We start from the raw sequence: 21,188 nt of genomic DNA, 5'->3' as shown, positions 1-21,188 counted from the left end.
TGGCATATGCAAGCAGGCAGACCCATCCCCTCTCCTGCCCCTGCAGGAAAAGGGGCAGGGAAGTTTATATTTTAATTTCCTGAAGTTTCCACTCAGTGTGTTTCATTGCCTGGGTAAGCCAGATGTGCAGTGCCCTGAGCTTTACCTCATCCATTTAGTATATCTCAACAGAAGTTTAAAACAAACTGAGCTGCAAATTACCCATGTTAACTAAACCTCTAGGACACATCTGTGTAGAAAAAGAAAATGTCTGAATTCTAAACCAACAAGACAGATAAAGCAAAATGGAGTAATAGCAGCTGAAAAGCAAAGCCTCCTCTAACCATGTGAGGTTGATTTAATACTCAAGACGCAGTTGTCCCAAAGCAAAGAACAAGAAAATCCTGAGTACATGGAGTTAAATCTCGTAAAATCATGAGACATAGTTATAAACACAACACAGTACACATAGACCAGGAAATTTGGCACCAGGACTTAATAAATAAAACTCACTCTGCTTCTACAGTCAACACCTAGTCATCCCCTGGCCAGAATATCACATTGGCACTGACCTTTCCAGCCACTGTCTGCTATACTTGTCCTCTCGGCTTCTCTCCTCTGGTGGTACGGGACCACGCCACTGGGGTGGCAGTGGGGAGTTTGGGAATAAGAACCCATGTAAGCAACTTTCCAGTGTTTTGTGCTTGATTCATCTTGCTGCTGCCCCACCTCTCCATCACAGCTTAAAGAGTGGGGTGAGGATTTGGATCCAAGGCATGGAGCAGCTTGCCCATGGGATGTTCTTGGGTGAGCAGCCCATTAGCCCCTTCCCCACTCGAGGAAGAGACTGGAGTGGAGAAGGCACGGGCTGCTGGGAGTGGGAAGGTTAGAGGGGAGCTCTAGATCCTGCCAGCTCAGTGGTGAGTGACAGCCCACCTGGTGATGGCTGTGCATGGAGAGATGCTTAGGGTGGAAAACAAACACCAGCAAGTTTTCAAACATGGCTGATTGATACTGTCTAAACAAAGCATTAGTTAGCACAAGGTGCCTGAGGGGCAAATGATCAGTTTACAAAACCCACTGCAATCCGAGAGTTTGCAGAGTTCCTCAGTCCACCTAATCAAAAAAAAAAAAAAAAAAAAAAAGGAAAAAAGAAAAAAAAGAAGGACCACCCCCCCAGCAGGCATGGGTGCATTTATTTCTCGCAGAGAGAAACAGAGCTGAACATTCTTAGAATACTAAGGTCTGACTTTTACAGAGCTTTTAAAACTTGGAAGCCACAAAAATGATTGCATATCCAAGAAAACTCTTAAAAATATTTTAACCCTTAGCTCTCCAAACACAGCCTGCTCCTCTCTTTTTTTCCCTTTACTGAATTAACCTTGACATGCTGCTGTTTTCTTACCCAGAACACAGAGAGAAGATGAAAAGCAATTTATTTGGCAAGGAAGCCTGAGGAAGATGACAATTCTGCATACAATGAAATGCCAAGTCCAAGCCAGAGACCTCAATTTTTCAGAAGTCATGCAACTTGCATGTAGCCTCCTTAAAGTCTGTGAGACTTGGAGGAGACTCATTCTATACAGGACGAACTTTTAATGCTGAGGTAGCTACCCTTGGATCCCAAAAACAATATTTATCATTCTCAGTGCTGCCCAGAAATCCAGAAAATATTTCAGAGGAAATGCAGAATTGAGCATGGTAGACTAGGACTCTAAAACAGCAACAGGTGTCTAAAAGCTCTACATTTAGTGCAGCCAGCAAATGGAAAAGCAGTAGCACTGATTTCAGTTTAGCTAAATACTCTGAAGTTTACCAACATACCAGGAAGGCTAGAGCTGAAAAACATGGGGGAACCGCTAACCTCAAAATCCCCAAATAAGGGTATCAATTAAGAATATCTTTAAAATAAGCATAAGCAAGTAAGTATAGGAATAATTGAATCAATATGTAAATACTTTCGCAACACACAACTGCAAAACCATGGGTTTTATGAAAATAAAGTTGTAACAGATGAGAAAAAATTCCAATTTGCAACAAAAAATTCTTCATTACGTAATGAAAAGCACAAACTATTGTTCAAACTGCAGAATGCAGAAGAAACAAGAGGTTTAAAAATAAAAGGGAAAAGACGGTATTACCTTTAAAGATAAAAGTAGAAGTTGAGGAGGCATTTACCCAAAATTTAAGTCAAAAAATCAAAAAGTCTCAAGACAAGGGTCCTGATTCATTATAGCCTTGTGCCTACTACACCTTATGTACAGATACAATTTCATCTGCACAATGAAAGTACGAAACCCTACCACCAAGATACAACAGCTTCTCACATACTCTTTTCAGAATTGCATCTCTCAAAGTAATCATTTGGCAGACTTAAAGAAAAACTTGTATGTTAAGATGCGGTGGTTCAGTCACAGCAGGCCACTTCTTCATTTGACTAGACTCATTTTGCCCTTCATATAGCTGAAAAGACCGAGGAAATTACTCTTTTTGCAAGGGGTTCCCTTTGACTCTGCTATAACATGATAAAGCATAAAGTTACTTATTGATCATGTGGCAATAGCTAGCATGTCCAATAATTTTTAGAATGCTTTTGTAGTAGACTGTATTACTACGGAGTCTCAGAGCTAACGAAAGTCCCAACTACTAGAAACTGAACTGAGAAGTTCTCTGTATCCTACGGTTTATACCTGAAAAGGGTAACCCAACATATCTAGACACTCAGTGTACCAAAGAGACCCAGTCACCAGCAGCACTGGAAAAAGAAGCAATTTTACTTCTATTGAGGAAGGTATAATTCACAAGTGACACGGATCCTGTTGGAAACTATGATTACAACCTCCACAGATTGACTATAAAAGCAGGGAGGGTGTTGACCTTCCTTAGTGCTTATTCACTGTCGACTACAAAAGCAAGTTCAAAAATAGCTTCCATGGGCTAAAAAAGAAATGGGTGAGAGCAGGAAGTCCAGCTAACTCTAAAAATGCCTTTCTTCTAGAAGATGCCAGGGTCGCTAACTATCAGGCCTGAAATACCTCAACTCGGTCCTACAGCTTTTCAGGATAGATAAATCAGGAGCCATGCAATTCACTATTCAAACACAAGAGCATTAGTGAAGAGCAGTGATGGCCAGGAGCATACTGAGCTGGCCCAGCAAGCTCCCAGATCACCAGCTCTGTGTTTTCAACTTCTTGCACTCCCTACTGCTGCAGAAAGGAACTGCTGCACGCACATGTAGTCTCTTTCACTGCAGAATTCTGCAAGCAAAAGGATATTTAGGAAATTAGAAAGCTGTAAGAATTGGAAAAAATATCCAAGGAAAGAGAGAGAGTGAACTCATCGCTCCAGCAACCTACCCAATAATTCAGACACTGCTGTATTGTTGCTCCTTTAGCACAGATCCAGCATTTTCATATGAGCTGCATCTCTCATAAGCACTACCTACGTGTTCCGATGAATGTTTTCCAGTTGAGCAGGAAATGAAGACTGAATCGGGGCATAGTTCTACATCATCACATCCCCCCTTACATTGCTAGGATGGCTTAAACACAGATTACTAAAGATTTGTTCCCAGACCACATCGCATTTCTCTGTCGCCCCATCTCTGCCTTCCAAGCTCCTCTCAAAGGCAGGCCGCCACTGCCATGCGGAGGTATTGCAAAAATAAGCTGATGGGCTTTGCCACTAGGAGAGACGTGATTGGGTATGTTGAGCCCAAATGTCCCATACAGTGTACAGAAGGGGTTTCTGCAAAGCTCTTCAAGCTTCATTTTCTTCTGGGGGAGCTTTCACGACAAGCTGAGCTTCACAAACATTAGCCAAACACAGGTATAGGCTCAACACCTGCTGGCTTTGTGGGAGACACAGGAAGGCAATTATATTCCATCAGGTAATTTAGTGACTGAAATATGCCACCTCTTATGCATTCAAAAAAAGTCTGTCATGATGCAGACTGGGCTTCTCCACTATCTCAACCAGTTCACTCCCTGATTGCCTACAGGCCTTATCCTCAACCTGAACATCATAGCCAGACATCGACCTGCTGTGAGTCCCTGCAGGCTGCTGTGCAGGATGAGTGCAGCACAGGACAGACCTTCCCCAAAGACCCCAGCCCTGCGAAGAGCTTTCTGGAGAGAGGTGCAGCACACAGTCCCCTATCTGGGTCATTTTAGAAGCCATCAGGGTGGAAGAAACGGGAGGAAAAAAAAAAATAATCTGTACCTCTAACATCCCAAGTGAGTTTCCATGCATAATGAATTCCAACATGCATCCTCTGGGCCCAGTTTGGTGCTCAGTGAGCCAAGCTGGGAATTAATTCTTGGCACCAGCAGCTGAAAGACTGGCCTTTATGCTGAAAAAATGCTGTAGGCTACTGGGGCTACTTCCATCTCCAGGGCACACCTTCCATCACTCCTCACCAAGCAAACCAGCAAAGTGAGCACTTGGGAGAGTTTAGTTTACAAGCAAAATGCTTCTTCAAAATTATGTTAATGAGCATAGCAAATTTCATTTTGGGCTGGAAATTGATATTTCCAAATGGAAATAAGAAGACTATCCTGTGTTTACCACGGCAAATACATTTTTTTTCTTGAAATATACAGCAGGCAGTTTGGGTTTCTTTTGCTTTGATGCACTGCTTTGTGAACCATGTAAACAGAAGAGAGAAAAATCTTTCTCCCTCAGGGTTCTGACAACAATGGGTTCTCTATCAGCAACTTGTTCATACAGTACCGAGCAGCTGCCTATAAGGCAGTATTGATCTACTTTGAACAAAATGGAGATGTATTTTGAATCCCTGGTAATCTCACCTAGTATAAGAATTAAAAAAAAAAAAGCATACTGGTATTTAAGTTTCCCCTATGATGCCTGTAACTGGGTGGATATACCCAAGTCACAAATTGTTTCCTCCAGTCTCACCATTTCCTTTTGTTCGCTCGTTTACCTTATTTATGACCACCAGAGGTCTGTTTTGTTAAAGAGATTAATTTTACTCCCCTAGAAGGGGAGAAAAAAATCAGCACATTTTTTGGCTGTAGAAATTTGGGCACCAAATCCAAAATGCAAATCGTGTTGGGCTTTGCTGGGGAAAGGGGTGACAACAGCTGCACCACCCACAGGAGTCTGTTCTCAAGCACCATTATAAAGAGGAAAAAACTACTGAGGATGACCATGCTGTGGCAAGGATAGTTTAAATCTCTTCCACTCTAATTCAAAAGGAAAAAAGGGAAAGAAGAGAGGTATTCAATGGCACAGAGTGGGAGAAGTGTTTTTTTGGCTCTGGTAACCACACAGCCATGAAAGGCTGCTATAATGGAAACTGCTCTGGATTTCTCTTTGGAACAGCTGCAAGGCAGTTATTTAAATATACTCATTTACTTCTAGTATTTGGCTGGTAGGATCCACTGCTGGCAAAAGCCAAGAGACAATGATGAATTTTTGTTGTTTTCTTGTTTTAAGCATTTCTGAAGCACTGTTGGAAGTCCCTGGTTCATTAAGCAACTGGAGCTCAAATCATTTCTTCTTCAAAGCTTTTACTGCAGAATTCATTTCATGCCATTCACAAAGAGAGAAGATGCTAATCACTCCAGAGAGTACATTAATCAGTTTAGATCACCACTTGTTATGTTTCCTTTTTGCAAACAGCAAAGCCCTCTGGGATACTAAATGCTTCTTACAGAATTACTTAACTTTCCGCTTACTGCATTATCAGACTAATCGGGTTTCTATGATATAATTTTGCTTATACATAGCTGAGGCATGAAGTCATCACATGTACCACAAAATATCCCCAACTTAAAAATCAAAAAGTTCTGTTACATTTTGTTTCTCTCTGTTTAGGAGCAGAATGGCTTATCTAATCTGAAATCACTAGATTCTGCCTTACAATAAAACCTTGTTGCCAAAAACTAAAAGCATATTCTGGAAGTTTTTTGTTTCATTGACTTCTCTGACTTACGGTGTCCCAGAACTATCTTCTATTCCAGATTTCAGCTATGGATAGGTAAACTACCCTGAAACTTGACTTATCGTTCTCGTTTAAACATGACCAAGATGCCTTAAATCTGTGCTCTTAATCACCACTCCTTACGTCTGGCAACAGGATGCTGTGAGGGGGAAGAAGATGGGAGCAGAGATCTTTGGACAGGTCAGTACATAGGGAGGGTATGAAGACACATGACTGTGGAAAATGTGTTGCCTCAGTAGAGGGTTGTAGAGAGCACCAAAAGCATTTCCTATGTTGACACACAAGCAATAAGAATATTTTAAAACAGTAACAACAATTTCACACCTGGTATCAAGAACTGACTTTCAAAAACTTTTCCAAAATGTGAATCTTTTGTTACCTGACTCCAAAGACAAATCTTGAGAAAGATACCATTTGCAATTAAATTAGTAGGAACTTCCCTCATTGTGGTGCCACCACAAGCATCTGTAGGATTCAAGCTCAAGCAAAAACCTGTCAGGGTGGGCTTTGGATTGTAAAAGGTCCTGCTGAGGTCTCTGGGATTCTCCTCCGTGGTAAATAAGAGTCTATTCTTCTTTGCCCTGTGCAGTTAAAGGACTGATGATAGGCAGAGCATTATTTATTACTGAGATGTATACACATACGTACATATACGTACATGTGGATACAAAATAGATAATATTTATTTCTAAGACTAAATTGACCAAATGTGAAGGAAATCATCTATCCTGGCAATACTAAAGGAAAGTTTAAAGATAAAAGATAAAAAAAGATTAAAGATAAAGAAAGTTTAAAGTAAAGTAGCAAAACACTTCTTTTTGTAACTGAGATGCCATCTAGCTCATGCAGAAGGCATGCAAGGCTACTTCCAAGTTTAAAAAAAAATAATCCTTTCTTAAACCATTAGTCTCTAAATGTCTTCTGCAGCATGCTGTGGCATCTGCTCAGTTTTAAAAGGCAAAATAATGTCCTCCAGAAGAAAAAAAAAGATATTTTAATGAATATAGTTTTCTAAACTATATCCAAAATTAATTTTTGTGTCAACACAAACGTGAAAAGCAAGCCCATGCAGTTGCAGTCTGAAAAGTGCTTTACTTCAATACTTCCATCTAATGATTTGTTTCTAGCTATGTGTCTCACTATGTCCTTGCCTGCTAAAAAGCTCTTCCTTACCCTCGGAAACATAAACATGTCTCCCAGCTGACTGTTTGGAGCTGTTACTCCTTTATATATGATTGAAGCCTTATATCAACCATCAGATCCACAATCGTTTACTGAAATCTCTGGGAATTCATGCTTGCATTTAAGTCTGCCCACATGGATATCAAATTTGAGTCCATTTTTACAACACGAGATTGAGAATGATATTTTTCTACCATAATCTCCCACACCGAGACACCAGTCTTTCCTTTGCTTCCTGTTGCCATTTCTTTTCAGCTCCCAAGTCAAATCTCATTGAAGCACAGTCTCTAAAACCCAAGCGTGGAGGGAGAGCTGTCTGGATTACCAGTCAATGACCAGAATCATCCATTTATCTCTGGTCTTTGGTCTAGCGATGCAAGTCCAGGGCAGGGTTTATTCAGCAGAAACTCCCTGCAGACACAGGACATGTGCGTTTATTCACCCATAAGTACAACAGAACGGTGACTGTGCTGATCATCAAGTCCTTTACAAGTGAGAGCTTTTCTTCCACTCATTCTTGCACCACAGTTGACCTTATTTTCCCTTTGAGAAGGCATTTATCTTAAGAGCAATCCTTAGATACACAAATTTCTCATACGTAAAGAAGGCTCTGAAGAGAGAACCCATGGAGACAGGGGTGCAAGTGCTTTTCCGAGCACGTGAGGAGATGGCCTGGGGGAGCCTTTCTCCAGAAAGGGAGAAGAGTCCTGTAGCAGCCAGGCAGCCTGGGACGCAAGCATACAGCATCTACCTCCTACCAGGTGTTCTGTTCCACTGTAAAGACACAAAACCCTTCTCTGACCCTAACAGGGACAACAGAGACTTGAAAAGCAACAAAAATACTTTTAAAATATACTAGTTCTCCATTTGAAACACAGGATGAAGGGGAACATAAAGAAGTTTCTCCAAAGCACATTTTGGATTCAGCTTGCTTCACACCATCACCCATTAGTGGACATGTTTTTTGTAACTTCACAGGGGCCAGGGATCTCTGAACTACTGCACTTACCAGTGCATTTTGCTAAGAGCTGTAGTTTCCTGAGCGAAAGAATCTCCAGCAAACAACAACAACAAAAAAAGCAAAATAAACATTAGATCTGCAATTTTCTGACATCTACCTTAATCAATTGTGGTGCCCTCTTCAGTAATATATATCCTTAAAAGTTTTAAGTTGCAACAGACACTTGGATGTCTATGAAGTCAAAGGGACTTCGAAAATGCTTTTCTGAGATTAAATCTTGACTGTTACTAACATCTCTTTTTCTGTATGCAATATATACTTCACCAGAAAACACAAGTACTTGGTGTTCAGTACATGGAGCTGAAGAAATCACTTAGGTATTTATAAATATCAAGTCTGAAACACACACTTTGATTCATGAAAGCAAGATTAGTGTGTTAGTAATTGTAAGTATACTATTAATTTTATTGCTGCTTTTGGCTTAAAACTTTAGCTTTTCTGGTAAGAATACTGAACCTGAAATTTCCTGTGTTATTATTCCAACTGAACCACATTATGACCTTCTTCTACTTTGTATTCATTAGGCACAATAAAAATCGAACCATAGTGCAGGGACCACCTACATGGAGTCAATAAAGATCTTATTTTGCCATATATTTTCTTCTACAAATAGTAATATCACACAGCAAGGTCATGTCTCAAAGCATAACAACATTCTTAGCAAACGATGAGTGTCTTTAATATAATATTTCAGGAAAAATTCCCCTCGATGACTCAGAAGTGAGACAGGAGAAGCAGCTAGGATTCAGTGAGGAAGTATGAAAGACGTTCAGTCAGTTCAGCTGCCAGAGTTTCATTGTAGTGTACTCACCTCAATCACCTCAGGTTGGGACATCATGGAGGACGGCACCAAATCGGTGGGGATATCCATGGTAGCTCAAAGTGTCCCTGCTGTCCTTACACCCTTCCTCTGCACCCGCAAACCCTTGGTAGGAACACAGAAGCACTTCCTCAGACCCTAGTCATGCTGGCATTTGCTCCTAGTAGGAAGGAAATAAAAAAAAAATTGTTGAGAACAACAAGAGAACTGGGTATGCAGTCAACACACAAGCCCCTCGGCTGCTGTAAAACCAGCCTGTGAGTTTGCACAACCTGACCTGCTTGCAGGACCATTCACAACAGATTTGCAGAAGTTTCAAAGGGCACATTGGAATTTGGTCCAGAACAGCAAAACAATTCACTTGACCACACAAACTAGAATTCACACAAACTAAATACAGCAAGAAGGCTAATGCATAGACCATGTACACGTTTGCAAGGAAAGATGGTCACCTACAGAGCATTGGAATCGTGTTAACTGTTTTTTTTCCACACCAAAAGAAAAAAACACCCTCACAGAAGAGTACTCATAGAATTTCTTGCCGGAATTTAGGATACATTTATTTCTTCAACAACTATTGTGTTACAGTTCAGTGATCACATGAACTTTTCTTTTGTGTTAAGAAAAATAACTTAAACATTAGGACATCCTTATCCTTGATTTATTTTAACCATACTTATTTTTTTTGCCGCATAGGCACAGATTTGCTGTAGGTGAATATACCGAATTGCTGCGTAAATTTTGATCAGATGATCCAACAGAATGAAGTTATTTCCATAACTATCACGTTTATCAAGGTTAGATCAGCTTCTGCTTATGTTTCTATTCTTTTGTGCAAAGAAAACCAAACAAAAGGGGAGAAAACTGTAAATGGCCAAGAAATTAAACCCATTTAAAAATTCCAGACGAAGACTACTGCAGGTTTTTTCCCCCCAACCGGGCCAGACATATACAACACAACCCACAAATTAGCCACCACAGAAAGGATTCTGGAGGGACACCTATTGCTCTCTATCTACCATTTCCTATTCTGTAAGTCATGGCGGAAAACCACTTCCGCTAAGTGTATTCAGCGCCCAACAAATATACCAAAAATGACCCCAAACCTAACTGATATTTTTCAAACTGAGACCATGACAGACAATGCTACTAACTTTCCTGGCCTCCGGTTCATTTTTTCAAAGGCAACACTTACCAAGCCAAGAAAGAACAGGTAAGTCCGGTAGGAAAGTTGCACTCCACATGGTTTCCTGAGTCAGTTATGTCCTTTTTTTTTTTTTTGGTGTTGTTCATTTAAACTCAGCCTTTGCATGCCACTGTAGAAATTATTCCTCCTTCTTAAAAAGCATCATCCTGAAATGCCCGCTTCACATTTCAACACATCCCCGCGTGCCTTACGTCACATGTAGCTGTCTCATCTTCCAAGCTCTTGGATCACTTTTTCCATCTTTATATAGCTTTCTAGTGACCCCTGTTCTTTCCTACTCATTTCTTGCTAGTAAACCTTTCATTCTTTCCACTCCTTGCTCCAAATTTCTACTACTATACTCATGGAGAGGACATGAAATGGAGATTTAGCATTCCTCCAAGAAAGCCTTCACTGGAAGTCAAAGAACCAAGCTACACATCGTTCAGGCTTCCTGTTTTCTTTTCAAAAACAGAGGTTTGCCCGTTTTTTGAAATTCACTAATTTTTCCACTGAGCGTTACAGATGAAGGAAACGGCATCAACTTGAAACTACTGCTTTTCTGACTTAGGGAAGCTTTGCTATTTGACCAAGAAGGGAGTGTTTTTCAGTAAAACTCCATCATAGCCTCAAGATCCTCAACCAGCATATTTCATCACTGTCTCATGAGCTGTCACAAATGTAACTTAAATAAGATCTCATAAGACTTTTGTTTCTGTTCTTCTCAAAACACACTTAAGAGCAGCAGTGTCACTGCACCTACTTTACAGCGGCTCATTGTTCGTTTCTTTCAAAATTTATTCTCTTCTCTTAATCCTGAAATGCTGCTGCTCTTGGATAATGAATATGGGGAAAAGATTACAGATGAAGCAGACTTTAGGGAAGACTATCTAGACCAAAACCAGAGGTATGCTTAGAATCCTGTTTGACACATGTAAAAAGGAAAGAAAATGATCATTTTTACCAGGGAGTATCACAGAGCAGAATAGAAAAACTAAGAAAAAAAATTATCTTAAGTCTATTCAGCCTTTAGCTAGTTCTGTGTACGCCAGGTAGAACACAAATTTCAGAAAAAGCTTAACCCCATAAAATCCAACAAGCACTTTAATGCAGATGAGAGCAGAAATATGCCTTTAGTCATTTTTCACCATTTCTCCAAGAAATACAAAACACAGGATTAGTAAAAAATTCCTAAGCCTATGACCATTTCACATTTCCTCTTCTGCACCTAGCTGCATTTTCGTTGCTTATATTGCTCTGATCCCTCAATTTGGCTAGGAAAAGGAGGGCTCTTCTGCACACACCTTGCTTCTCAGCCTCCTGAGCACGACGTACACAGTGATTACAACTTTCTGCCAGCTGGTTAGGCTCCTAAGAGCATTCCAGCTGAAAATAGGTCGGACTGTGCAAAAGGACTCTCCCCCCGCTCCCAACCCACCTCATGTCCTTCAGCAATAATGAAGTGCAGAGGGGACTGTGCTTTCACAGCAGTGCAAAAGCAGGCTGACTCCATTGAAGCGAACAAAGGTGGCTCCTAACTTAATACCCGTGTGAGTTCAGGGTGCAGCCCTGTGTTTTTCAAGAACTGCAAAAAAGGGAACAGGATCCTCAAATGAACTTTGCTAAAGGGCATTATGACAGAAAATGTAATGTCTATTAAAAGGAAAGTCTGAAACACAAAAAACAGGAGTGGCCTTCTTATTAATGAGATTTTGACAGCTTGCTGCACTACAAAGCGTTGAAAAAAATACCCGAATTTTGAAGCAGATGCACACATATCATTCCCAAACACTGGAATTGCAGGCGTCACAGGTGAATACCACTCTATGCACGCTTCTCTTGACAGACGTTGCTGTCTTTACTGAGTGCATCTGGAGAACTGGAAACTGGGGAAACACGTTGGATCTGTACCTAAAATTAGCAAAATGAAGATTATGGAATTTCTTATCCTCTGTGAAGGTGACTCATCTCTAAGAAATGATGTTTCACCATAAACTACAACATTTAGAAAGTCATTTATGGTAACACATTGAGTTTTTGGTTAACTGGGGGGCGGGGGGGGGGGGGGGTGGTGGAAATCAGCTGACGCTTGGCAGAGTAGCGCATATCTAACGTGCGGAGCAGGAATGCATCCTCACCAAACAAAACATACTGCTCTCCGACATGCTATGATTAAGCATCATGATTTCTGGATCAGCTGTCTGAGACCACAGAAAAGAGGAACCATGCAGTTCTGTCATTACTTGGAGTAGTTAGGAGAAATGCAATCATGTATCACAAAAACATCACCTTGAAGGAAGTGCTTCAGGAAAATCCATTGCAATGACAAAAATTATTACCCTTATTCCCCCCCAGTTTCTTGCACAGTACAAGCGATCTGCATTTCGTAGTCATACAGCAATACCAACAACTTCTGCATCACTGTGTATCTCATCTGGGCCCACAAATATACAGTGCCTCCGCTAGAGTAAGGTGCTGGGACTGAAAGGTAAATCGGGTTTTCACAGTCTGTGGCTGTCTCCTGTGTCAGACAATTTCAGGTGTCCTGCATTGTTGCCATCTTTCAGCTTTGGTTTCCTGCACCCTTATCAGAGCATCTTTTGGTACCACAGCTTGACTTCACAGTCAAGTTTCTGGATTACATGACTCTGAAGATGCTGATTTGGTATGATCTTGAAGCTCGTTAAGTGTGATTTAGCTAAACAAAGGTACCCTCCCTGCACACCTCTAGTGAATAGAAGCTTAACTTACAGTTTGTCAGAGGACAGTTTTAAGTCCTAATTGATCCCAGATGGATAGGACCCATAAACCCCGTCAAGGAAAAAACCAACAACATTCAAACAACATGTAAAAAGGCAAGAAAGTAAGACAAAAGATCTCACATAAGGGTCCCACTTCCAGATGTCACTTCAGAGACATTCCAAATTTCATGTGGCGTCTGAAGTCTTGCCATCCAAAAGTAATCATTTGGCATCACTCACCTCCAGCAGCCTCCTTCACCAAACAACCGCTGCTTGTAAGCATTAGTTTGTTCAACACACAAATAAAAGATTGACCCCACCACGGCAGCCTTACAAGGCAAAAAGGCAAACGAATGCCATCCAGGGAAGAACAACAGCAATGATTTGACCCGTCTACTGCTTCATTTTACCACTTGATAAAGTGATGGTGATAACATGAATTTTTAGTTACCTACTATGGACTCACGGAGGTGTTTTTCCGCTCTCCAGTAACCACTTGGTTAATAAAAGAACAACTATGGATACATTTCCTAGCATGTAAGAAAATAAAAATGAAAGCCAGAAAAATTGATTTCAATTTCATGCTGCTAAGAAGAGGCCTTCCTGTTACTCATTCCTTTATTATAGTGACTGCTAGGAACTATTGCAAAAATTTGGATTTTCTTTTGCAAGTTACAGAGCATTAGATCCTCTTCCTAACAGAAAGATATTACCTCTTTTGAGTCCTTACATGGCCTTCACCACCACTGAAGCTGTCACTTTGAACAGTAGATGCACAAATTCACTTACACAAATGGAATTCACTAGCCTAAAACTGTTCTGAAAAAGTTATTTAGTAGTGACTCTTCAAACACTGAAACTTCTCTTGACATATACTTCAAAGCAACTAATAAAAAAAATCCTAGCCTCCCCCCAGGACGTGTCAACATGATTTTGTAAGTGAGCAGAGGTACCTGCAACTATGAAACGATAGCCTCAGCAGACCAGCAAAGGGCAAACCACGCCACAGAATTGCAGATAAGAAGCTCTTGGTCTCCCTGAAATTCTTGTAAGACAATCCAAACTCTGATGTCAGCACTGACTTCTCTGAAACAGCTAGTTTCAGCAAGCCTTTGCATAAAGGCACTCCATTTTTTTCGCATTCATCACTTCACTACTGGTTAAAATGAGGGAAAAGCCACATCCCAGTTCCCTGTCCTGTCACCTCAGGACTTTCCTCCTCCTTCCTCGCATGGCATGTCTGGAGCGGTGTTTCAGCAGACGTCTGGTTTTGTGTCAGGGACCAGACTGCTGAATCTTGAAGTGAGTTTGGTACATGGTGTACTATGACAAATAAATTCACAGAATGAGCTGCATAAGGCATGTGAAACTTTACTGGATGACCTGGTAAAGCATAAGGACAAGTTGAACTAATTTAAGTGGTTATTATCTCTACAATCCGTATTTCCTTCCAATTCTGCCCTCTCTCTCTGTTCCAGGGTGTGTTTTGCCTGCAAATGAAGATAACCTACTGCACCCTGCGTTAACTTACTCAGCAATTAGAAGAGCTACAATAAGTTAATAGCAGTGATTCAGCATTGGGCAAAAGAAGCAGAAAATAAATAAAAGAGATTACCAGACAGACAGTGTGGCCCATTGTTGTATTCTTTCCTTAAAGTCCTTCTGAACAACAGCAACAAGTCTTTTTCCGCTTAGTAAGACTCCACCTACTGTCTCCCCATCAAACTTCTGATGTCTCAGAAAAGAGACCTCCCCTTTTCTTCCTTCAGCAGATGCATCAACAGAGTTTGGAAGCTAGCATAAAATTAACTGTCCCTGTCACACTTTGTGGACAGTGTGTGTATTTGAATATACACATTTTACTGTACAAATTCTGCAGCTTGGTTGGTGTCAGCCTCGCTCTTTCACCTGACACTCCTCTCCAGAAAGCAGGATAAAAGCTGTCATCACATCCACTGTCTATTACTATAACAGTAAGTATTGGAATAGATTTAGTATATGATACTGATTAAACAGGTTTAATAGCAGTGAATCTGAAATTACATTGCCGGCATTGGAAATTATTTTGCCAATAATAGCATGGAAGACAATTATCTTTTTCTGATGTCATAGGGACTGATCTGAGCACTGACTAGGTTGTACCACTGTTCATATACATTGTTGTAGAAGGAATTGGTTGCAACTATTCAGCATGCCTTCAGACCAGATACCAACAAATTGCATAAGTTGCACCTGTTATTACAGCGCATACAAGACTACCCTCCGTCATCCCAGTGAAGACCAGTTACACAAACATGCCTCCTCCCAAAGCCTTCCTGTCTGTTGCTTCCAGTAACTGGACAGACTGCTTTAAAGAGCTACGGAGCTATAGCATCTCACCCATTTGGAAGCTCTTCATAAGAATGAATAAATTCATGGTGAAAATGGATTTGTGAGGTTTTACTGAGGGGTCGTGGAAGTCTGGAAGGGGAGTGCCAGAGGAATAGGACAACGTCGCTCCGTTTCCTGTGCTGGCTGTACCATCACCCCCCTGGAAACCGCCTCTGCCGGTAAAGCCAGAAGTTTCTTGAGTCCAACTTCACTGTCCAGAAAAATAGATTTTACTGGAATTTGCTAACATATGGAAAGGTTCAGACACAACAATAGGAAATCTCTACCTTGCAAATATTGCAACCCCCTCCCCTGCCAAAACCCAGAGTAAAACGTACTTGATGGTCTCTGCCCTTTCCCACTAGCAAGAATGAGTATCACAAAAGTTACAACCAGCCCTAAGAAAGTGGCCAGATTTTTCAGTCTGAGAAGAAAGATCAATGACAGACTGAAGATGCAATGAAACCGAGCTACTAATTCACTTTTGCAGAAGAATTTGAGATCCTCACAGGAAACAAGGTGAATTTTCCATGCTGCTGTTAGACTAGCACATCACACAAGGGCAAAAAAATCATTTTTCACGTGCACCAAGACAGGCAATAACTACACAGAGTAAAAGATGCTTATGTAAATAATACCTCATCCCCAAAACACAGCACACACATTTGCCCAAACCGCAACTGGAAATCAGTCCACATCCAGAAACATTTTTCCATCAAATCCCTGCCCCTGTGGAGAAATGACCTAGTCATTTCTTTTCAGTAATCAATGGTTAATTCACTTTGACATTAAACATCAGTTCTTTGCAGATACTGTTTAAGAGATCAGACCTTTTCTTTCTCAGGCTGAGTGGGTTAATCCAACAGCATCAATTTCTATCCAGATAATTTCTGCTCACAGAACTTCCATAATTGGTGAAGTAATGCACTGTTTGAGCACAAACATTTCCAGAGCAATTATTTAAAAAAAAAAAAAGGGATAATTTTCCAACCTGACACAACAGCTGAACACCAAAGAAACTGGCTAAACAAAGCATCATTAAGGCTTAAAAGGGAGGGAAGGAGGAAGGAAGGAGACATGCAACAAGAATAATGCAGTATTTTAAATGTTTCTCTGTCATCAACAAATGACTTGTTAATAATAAATAAACCGGCAACTACAATGGACAATTGAGCTGGTTGGCCTGAAAACCAGAATCGGTTGGTACTAACCCCCCTCTCCTGCCATCACTGTTTGGCTATATGGTAGCGCAATGAGATTTTGTAATATTCCATCCAACAGGCTGGGGGCTGCATCCCAACATGTGGAGCTGCAGGGGCGCTAGCAGAGCTGCATTTACAGGATGTCCCATGCGATGATGAGGGCTTTCACACATCTGCAAAAGGGTTGGCAGCGCTGAGACAGCCTCCTGCATAAGTGCTGAGAGAGGGCAGGAGAACAGCCTCCAGCAAGATCTCTGGGCAGCAAGTGCCATCGCTACCTGCCATCTGATCTCCAGCGTGCTGCCTGACCTGCCTCAAAACCTCTGGGGAGACCAGGGTAAAAGAACATGAATACCCCAACAGATTAGATCACAAGGGTGGAGATCCCCTCTTCTGGCTGTTGAAAAACATCCTCCTTTTACCCCGTGTGCACATCACCTGCTTTCTGGCCTTTTTTTCTTTTTTTTTTTTTTTTTTTTTTTTTTTTAATACAATCTGAGCACTTGTGACTTTGACAACCAAAAAATCAGGACAAAAACATTCCCAAGTTCCAATCTAACCCAGTCTCTGAACATGTCAAAGCAGGTACTGTCTACACTACTGCTGCTCCAACTTCAGAGCGACAATGTCCTGAACAATTGTCTTGGAAGTGATTCAGTGTCACAAAGATACACCACAGAATCAGGGATTTTATTATTGCTATGGTCCCACGTAAGTAATACATCTGCTTCTATGTATGATGCCTGCTTTGACTGCACTTTGTCAGCCAAAGCATACATTCCACATAATATATAACACAACCACCTCTTAGCCACTAACAGCATCAAAAGCAGGACAGCAGCATGTTTAGCTGTGTATCACCTTGCAGATTGCTTTACTGAGAACAGCAACAGCTGGCCAGAGCATTCAGCTTTTACTTAAGCCAAACTGAAACAAAATAATAACAAACAACACCTTGGGAAATTTAACCTCAACTTGCCCAGCCGCCTGAAAAGCATCTTACAAAAAAATCAGGAATAAGAGAGCTAACTTGATCAGATCAAATGAAAATGCAAAAGTCCAAAAGCGTACTACTAAAGCAAAAAGAAAAAAAAAAAGGAACTAATCTTTCCTACTTTCCCTTCTGCCTTCAGCCAACTCACACCTGTGCACGTCAAAGAATTTTTAAAAGGTGCTCCAGGGAAGTTTGCAACTTCCTGAAGCTAGAAGAGACTTACAGTTTCCACTGCCTCAGTCTTCACTTTCAGGAGCCCAATAGAGCTGTTAGCCTTCCTTATGTAGGGAAAAAAGATGACGTTTTCAGCAGTAATTTGAGGCTAGAAAGAAAATGTTTTCAACACAAATTTTAAAAATTGCCCTCGCGTTCAGTAGGACTCTTCCACAAGACAATAATAATCAACAGAGGATCTCAAATCTATGTCGTTTGCATTCACAGAGCAGCCTGTGCTTCAAAAAAAAAAAAATGACATCAGTCAAACCTTTTTGAATAGGAGCTCTGTGGCTAATCAGGGAAAGATCATTGTTCTGGCCTCAATAATTGATAATATGAGTACTACGAGACTGCTGCTAAATCGTCCCGTGACAGAACACAGCCTGCAAGGATTTCAGCAAAGATGTATCAGGTGGAGCCTCCGTACCCAAGCTGAACAGTTTCATGAACTCTGCAGAGGCAGCATTGTGTGAAACTGTCTCTTCTTACCCACTGCAAGATTAAGGAGACAACCTGTCACCTTATTCGTTTACCACACACTGAACTAATTTACAACAATAAAATAGTACCACTGTGCAGTGGGACTCCCTCTGAGAAATCATCTGCTCTCACAGAGAACACATGGGTCAGGACAGATCTTCCCAGTCATCCCACCGAGGCAAGATCAGAGCCCCTGCCCATGCCCCCAAAAAAGCAGAAGATCAATCTGAATATATAAAAGAAAGAATTCTCTATTCACAGATTTTCAATGCAAAAAATTCAGTAGATAGTACACTACCCTGAAGCATTTATCTTGCAGGGAAATCTTTTCCATATGCCACTCTATTTTGCCTGTTACCGTGCCTCATACCCCTTTTTGAGGATGACAAAAGCAGGCTGACCACAGTTATGCACTGGGTTCCACCAAAGGGCAGACAGTTCAAGCGTCTGTAATTAATCTATGCATGTCTGCCTTTCTCCTTTACCTGCTCTGATGTTTATCCCCAGAATGGACCTTCAGATGTTTTACTGTGGCCACTGTGAAGGCTCTTTGGTGAGTAGATTATTCCCAAAATTACAAGATGTTCATTCTTTCTGGAATTGTTTTTGTCTGGGGGTTGTGTTTTTTGTCGCTTTGTTTTTTGGGTTTGGGTTTTTTGTTTGTTTGTTTGTTCTTTGTTTTTGTTTGGTTTTTTTTGTTCTGGCAAACCAAGAGTCTGATCCTGTGCCCATGAAGTGCATTTTGTTGATGACCTCAATGGCAGGCAAGGAAGGCAGAAGGACTCCCACTTTCCCAAGCATTTGCTACAGGTCCAACCCTGCTGAAGTCAGAGAGCCCCGACACCGTTCTTTCTGCAACACGTACCCACGTGATTTCCTGTTGTTGGTTACTTGTGGCAAAGGGTATTTGAGGAGATGACATTTCAGCATTGATGGAAGGTGAATGGATTCTCATTTGGCCCATCGTGACACTTCTTTTCAGACTAATGGAAATGGCCAAGAACATCTTGAAGGGAAAATAACAAACATCTTCCCTCCTCTGTATCAGTGGTAGCAAGATGCTCACTTAAAAGGTCTTTTCTAAGGCACATAAACATCCCATCATGAAAGCAGGAAACTAAACATTGCTGTATCTGATTAAAAATAAAAAAAGATTTTTCTTGGCCTTTCTAGTCTTCTGTGTCCAAAACGATTAACTCCTTTCCCTCAGGATATTCTAGGGGATTTGTATCTTTACTATTCTGACTTCTGCTATCAGAAGAAAATGCCACATTTTACTAATAAACAGAAAACACATTTTGAAAGGACAAACCCATAGTATTTGGCATTGTAACGTGAAATCATGAACACACTCACCTTAAGTCATGTCAATTGCAGTACAAACTGGACTCACATCAGCAGCAGGCTAATGCACAAGGCATGCAGCAGCACACCAGATTTCTCTGCATACTGCTCAGATGAGATTAAAAAAAAAGTAAAACAATAAAATCAAGAGGCAGTCATCATTTTCTATTCAAATCTCAACGTTTTTGCTAAAAGTGCCACCACCATGCTGTCCACAGCTGAATCATGCTCCTTTTCCCTGTTAAACACAGGATACTTTTTCTCTCTCTGCTATACATTGAGGGACTTGAAATCTTATTTACCATCAGACAAAACTTCCATTTAGTTTGTGTAGTTGTCCTTTTTAAGAATCCTTTCTGTATTTCCCTGACCAAGGTCAGTTTGCACCATCCAGTGCAATACTCTCGCTTGCTCAAACTCCTTTCCTGATTATTTCCATATTGTTATCTATTCCACACCCATCTCTTGGACAGCATTTTCTTGCTATTTTTTAAATCCAGAACGATACTTCATTTTCTCTTGAAGCCTCCTACTTCTCTGAAAAGCAGCTTCTGAGCCTTGTCTGAAAAGTCCAGAAAAATTCTGCATGGCTTCCTCAGTTTTCTCATTTTCCTGCAGTTCTCCCTTTAAAGCCAACACATCCGGTTGCCTTCCCATTACCATCCAGAAACTCTAGATTTATTTCAGTCATTATCTATCAGGAATGTAGCTTCTCCTAATGACCTCCATTAATGCTTGTTTGTTAAGGATTGCTTAGAGATGATTGCTGCTTTGCCACTCAGCAAGGCTGGAGAACCTCTTCCCACTCTCACTTGGGGGAACGAGTGAGCATCTGCCTTAATGCAAGGGGTGCTGGCTGGTACTTGCGTGTTTCTTCAGATGTATTAGGAGCTTCTTCAACAGACTGACCAGGTCAGCATAAGATAAAATAACCAAACCAAACACGCACACACAAAAATTGCTTTAAAGCATCTGTACTAACCACAGCACTAGCTTCAAGAAACAACCGCGGCAGCAGCTCCACTGGGTTTTTTGAATTAGTGAGTGCTGGAACAATAAGATAGCCCTGAGAGTCAATTTCTGATTTCTGTGTTTCAAGTAAAAGCAATACGAACTAGGAAGACTCCAGAGTAATAATTCATTCCGTCATCTAATTTCAACATTATCTCACTACTCTAAACTTCAAGAAAGAATCACCAGAAAATAAAGAGGAAAAATACAGCTAGACACTGACTGCTGGAAAACACCACCAATCTGCTCAGGCTTATGTAAACAAGTAACTACAATGTGGATGGTCTCTCACAGGACAACCACAAGGACGCTGCTGTCATATGACAGTGTTTTCATAATCTGCACTTTCATTGTAATGACTTCTAAAGTACCGAATACTTCTAAAATAAGTAATTTCAAAACAGTTTCTGGAACTCTTTTAAAATGGTTTATTTCTACTGACAGACATTAAATTTGAAGAAGTTAACTAACAGGGAGAAAAGTTCAAAGTCACCATGGATAGCTCATAATTTAAGATGCATCATTAACTGTTGCCAGCATCGTGCATGAATGTGTGTGGGTAGAAGAAGCAATGATATATGCTTTTGTCCTCCTCCCTTATAAACAAAAAAAACAAGCAAGGAGCTGCTCATTAAAATTATTCTGAACACTGGGATTGCAAGAAGCAAGTTTTCACA

General features: G+C 40.8%; 1 protein-coding gene across 6 annotated transcripts in view; it reads right to left on the bottom strand.

The window, feature by feature from the left end:
• Positions 1-21,188, bottom strand: part of LPAR1 (lysophosphatidic acid receptor 1) — a 76,012-nt gene that overhangs the window by 42,830 nt on the left and 11,994 nt on the right. For 4 of the 6 annotated variants that reach the window (XM_076362169.1, XM_076362172.1, XM_076362173.1 and 1 more), the window contains exon 2: positions 8,959-9,127. In XM_076362169.1, coding sequence (XP_076218284.1) covers positions 8,959-9,018 — 60 coding nt within the window. In that variant the 5' untranslated portion in view covers positions 9,019-9,127. Of the gene's footprint in view, positions 1-8,958; positions 9,128-16,094; positions 16,122-17,683; positions 17,749-21,188 lie in introns of those variants that run through there. The other 2 variants (XM_076362170.1, XM_076362171.1) reach the window with 2 other exon arrangements.

The sequence above is a fragment of the Aptenodytes patagonicus genome, chromosome Z, assembly GCF_965638725.1.
Source record: "Aptenodytes patagonicus chromosome Z, bAptPat1.pri.cur, whole genome shotgun sequence".
NCBI classification, from domain to species: Eukaryota; Metazoa; Chordata; class Aves; order Sphenisciformes; family Spheniscidae; genus Aptenodytes; species Aptenodytes patagonicus.
Note: the sequence above shows the minus strand (reverse complement) of the source record. Positions and strands in the feature narration are given on the sequence as shown.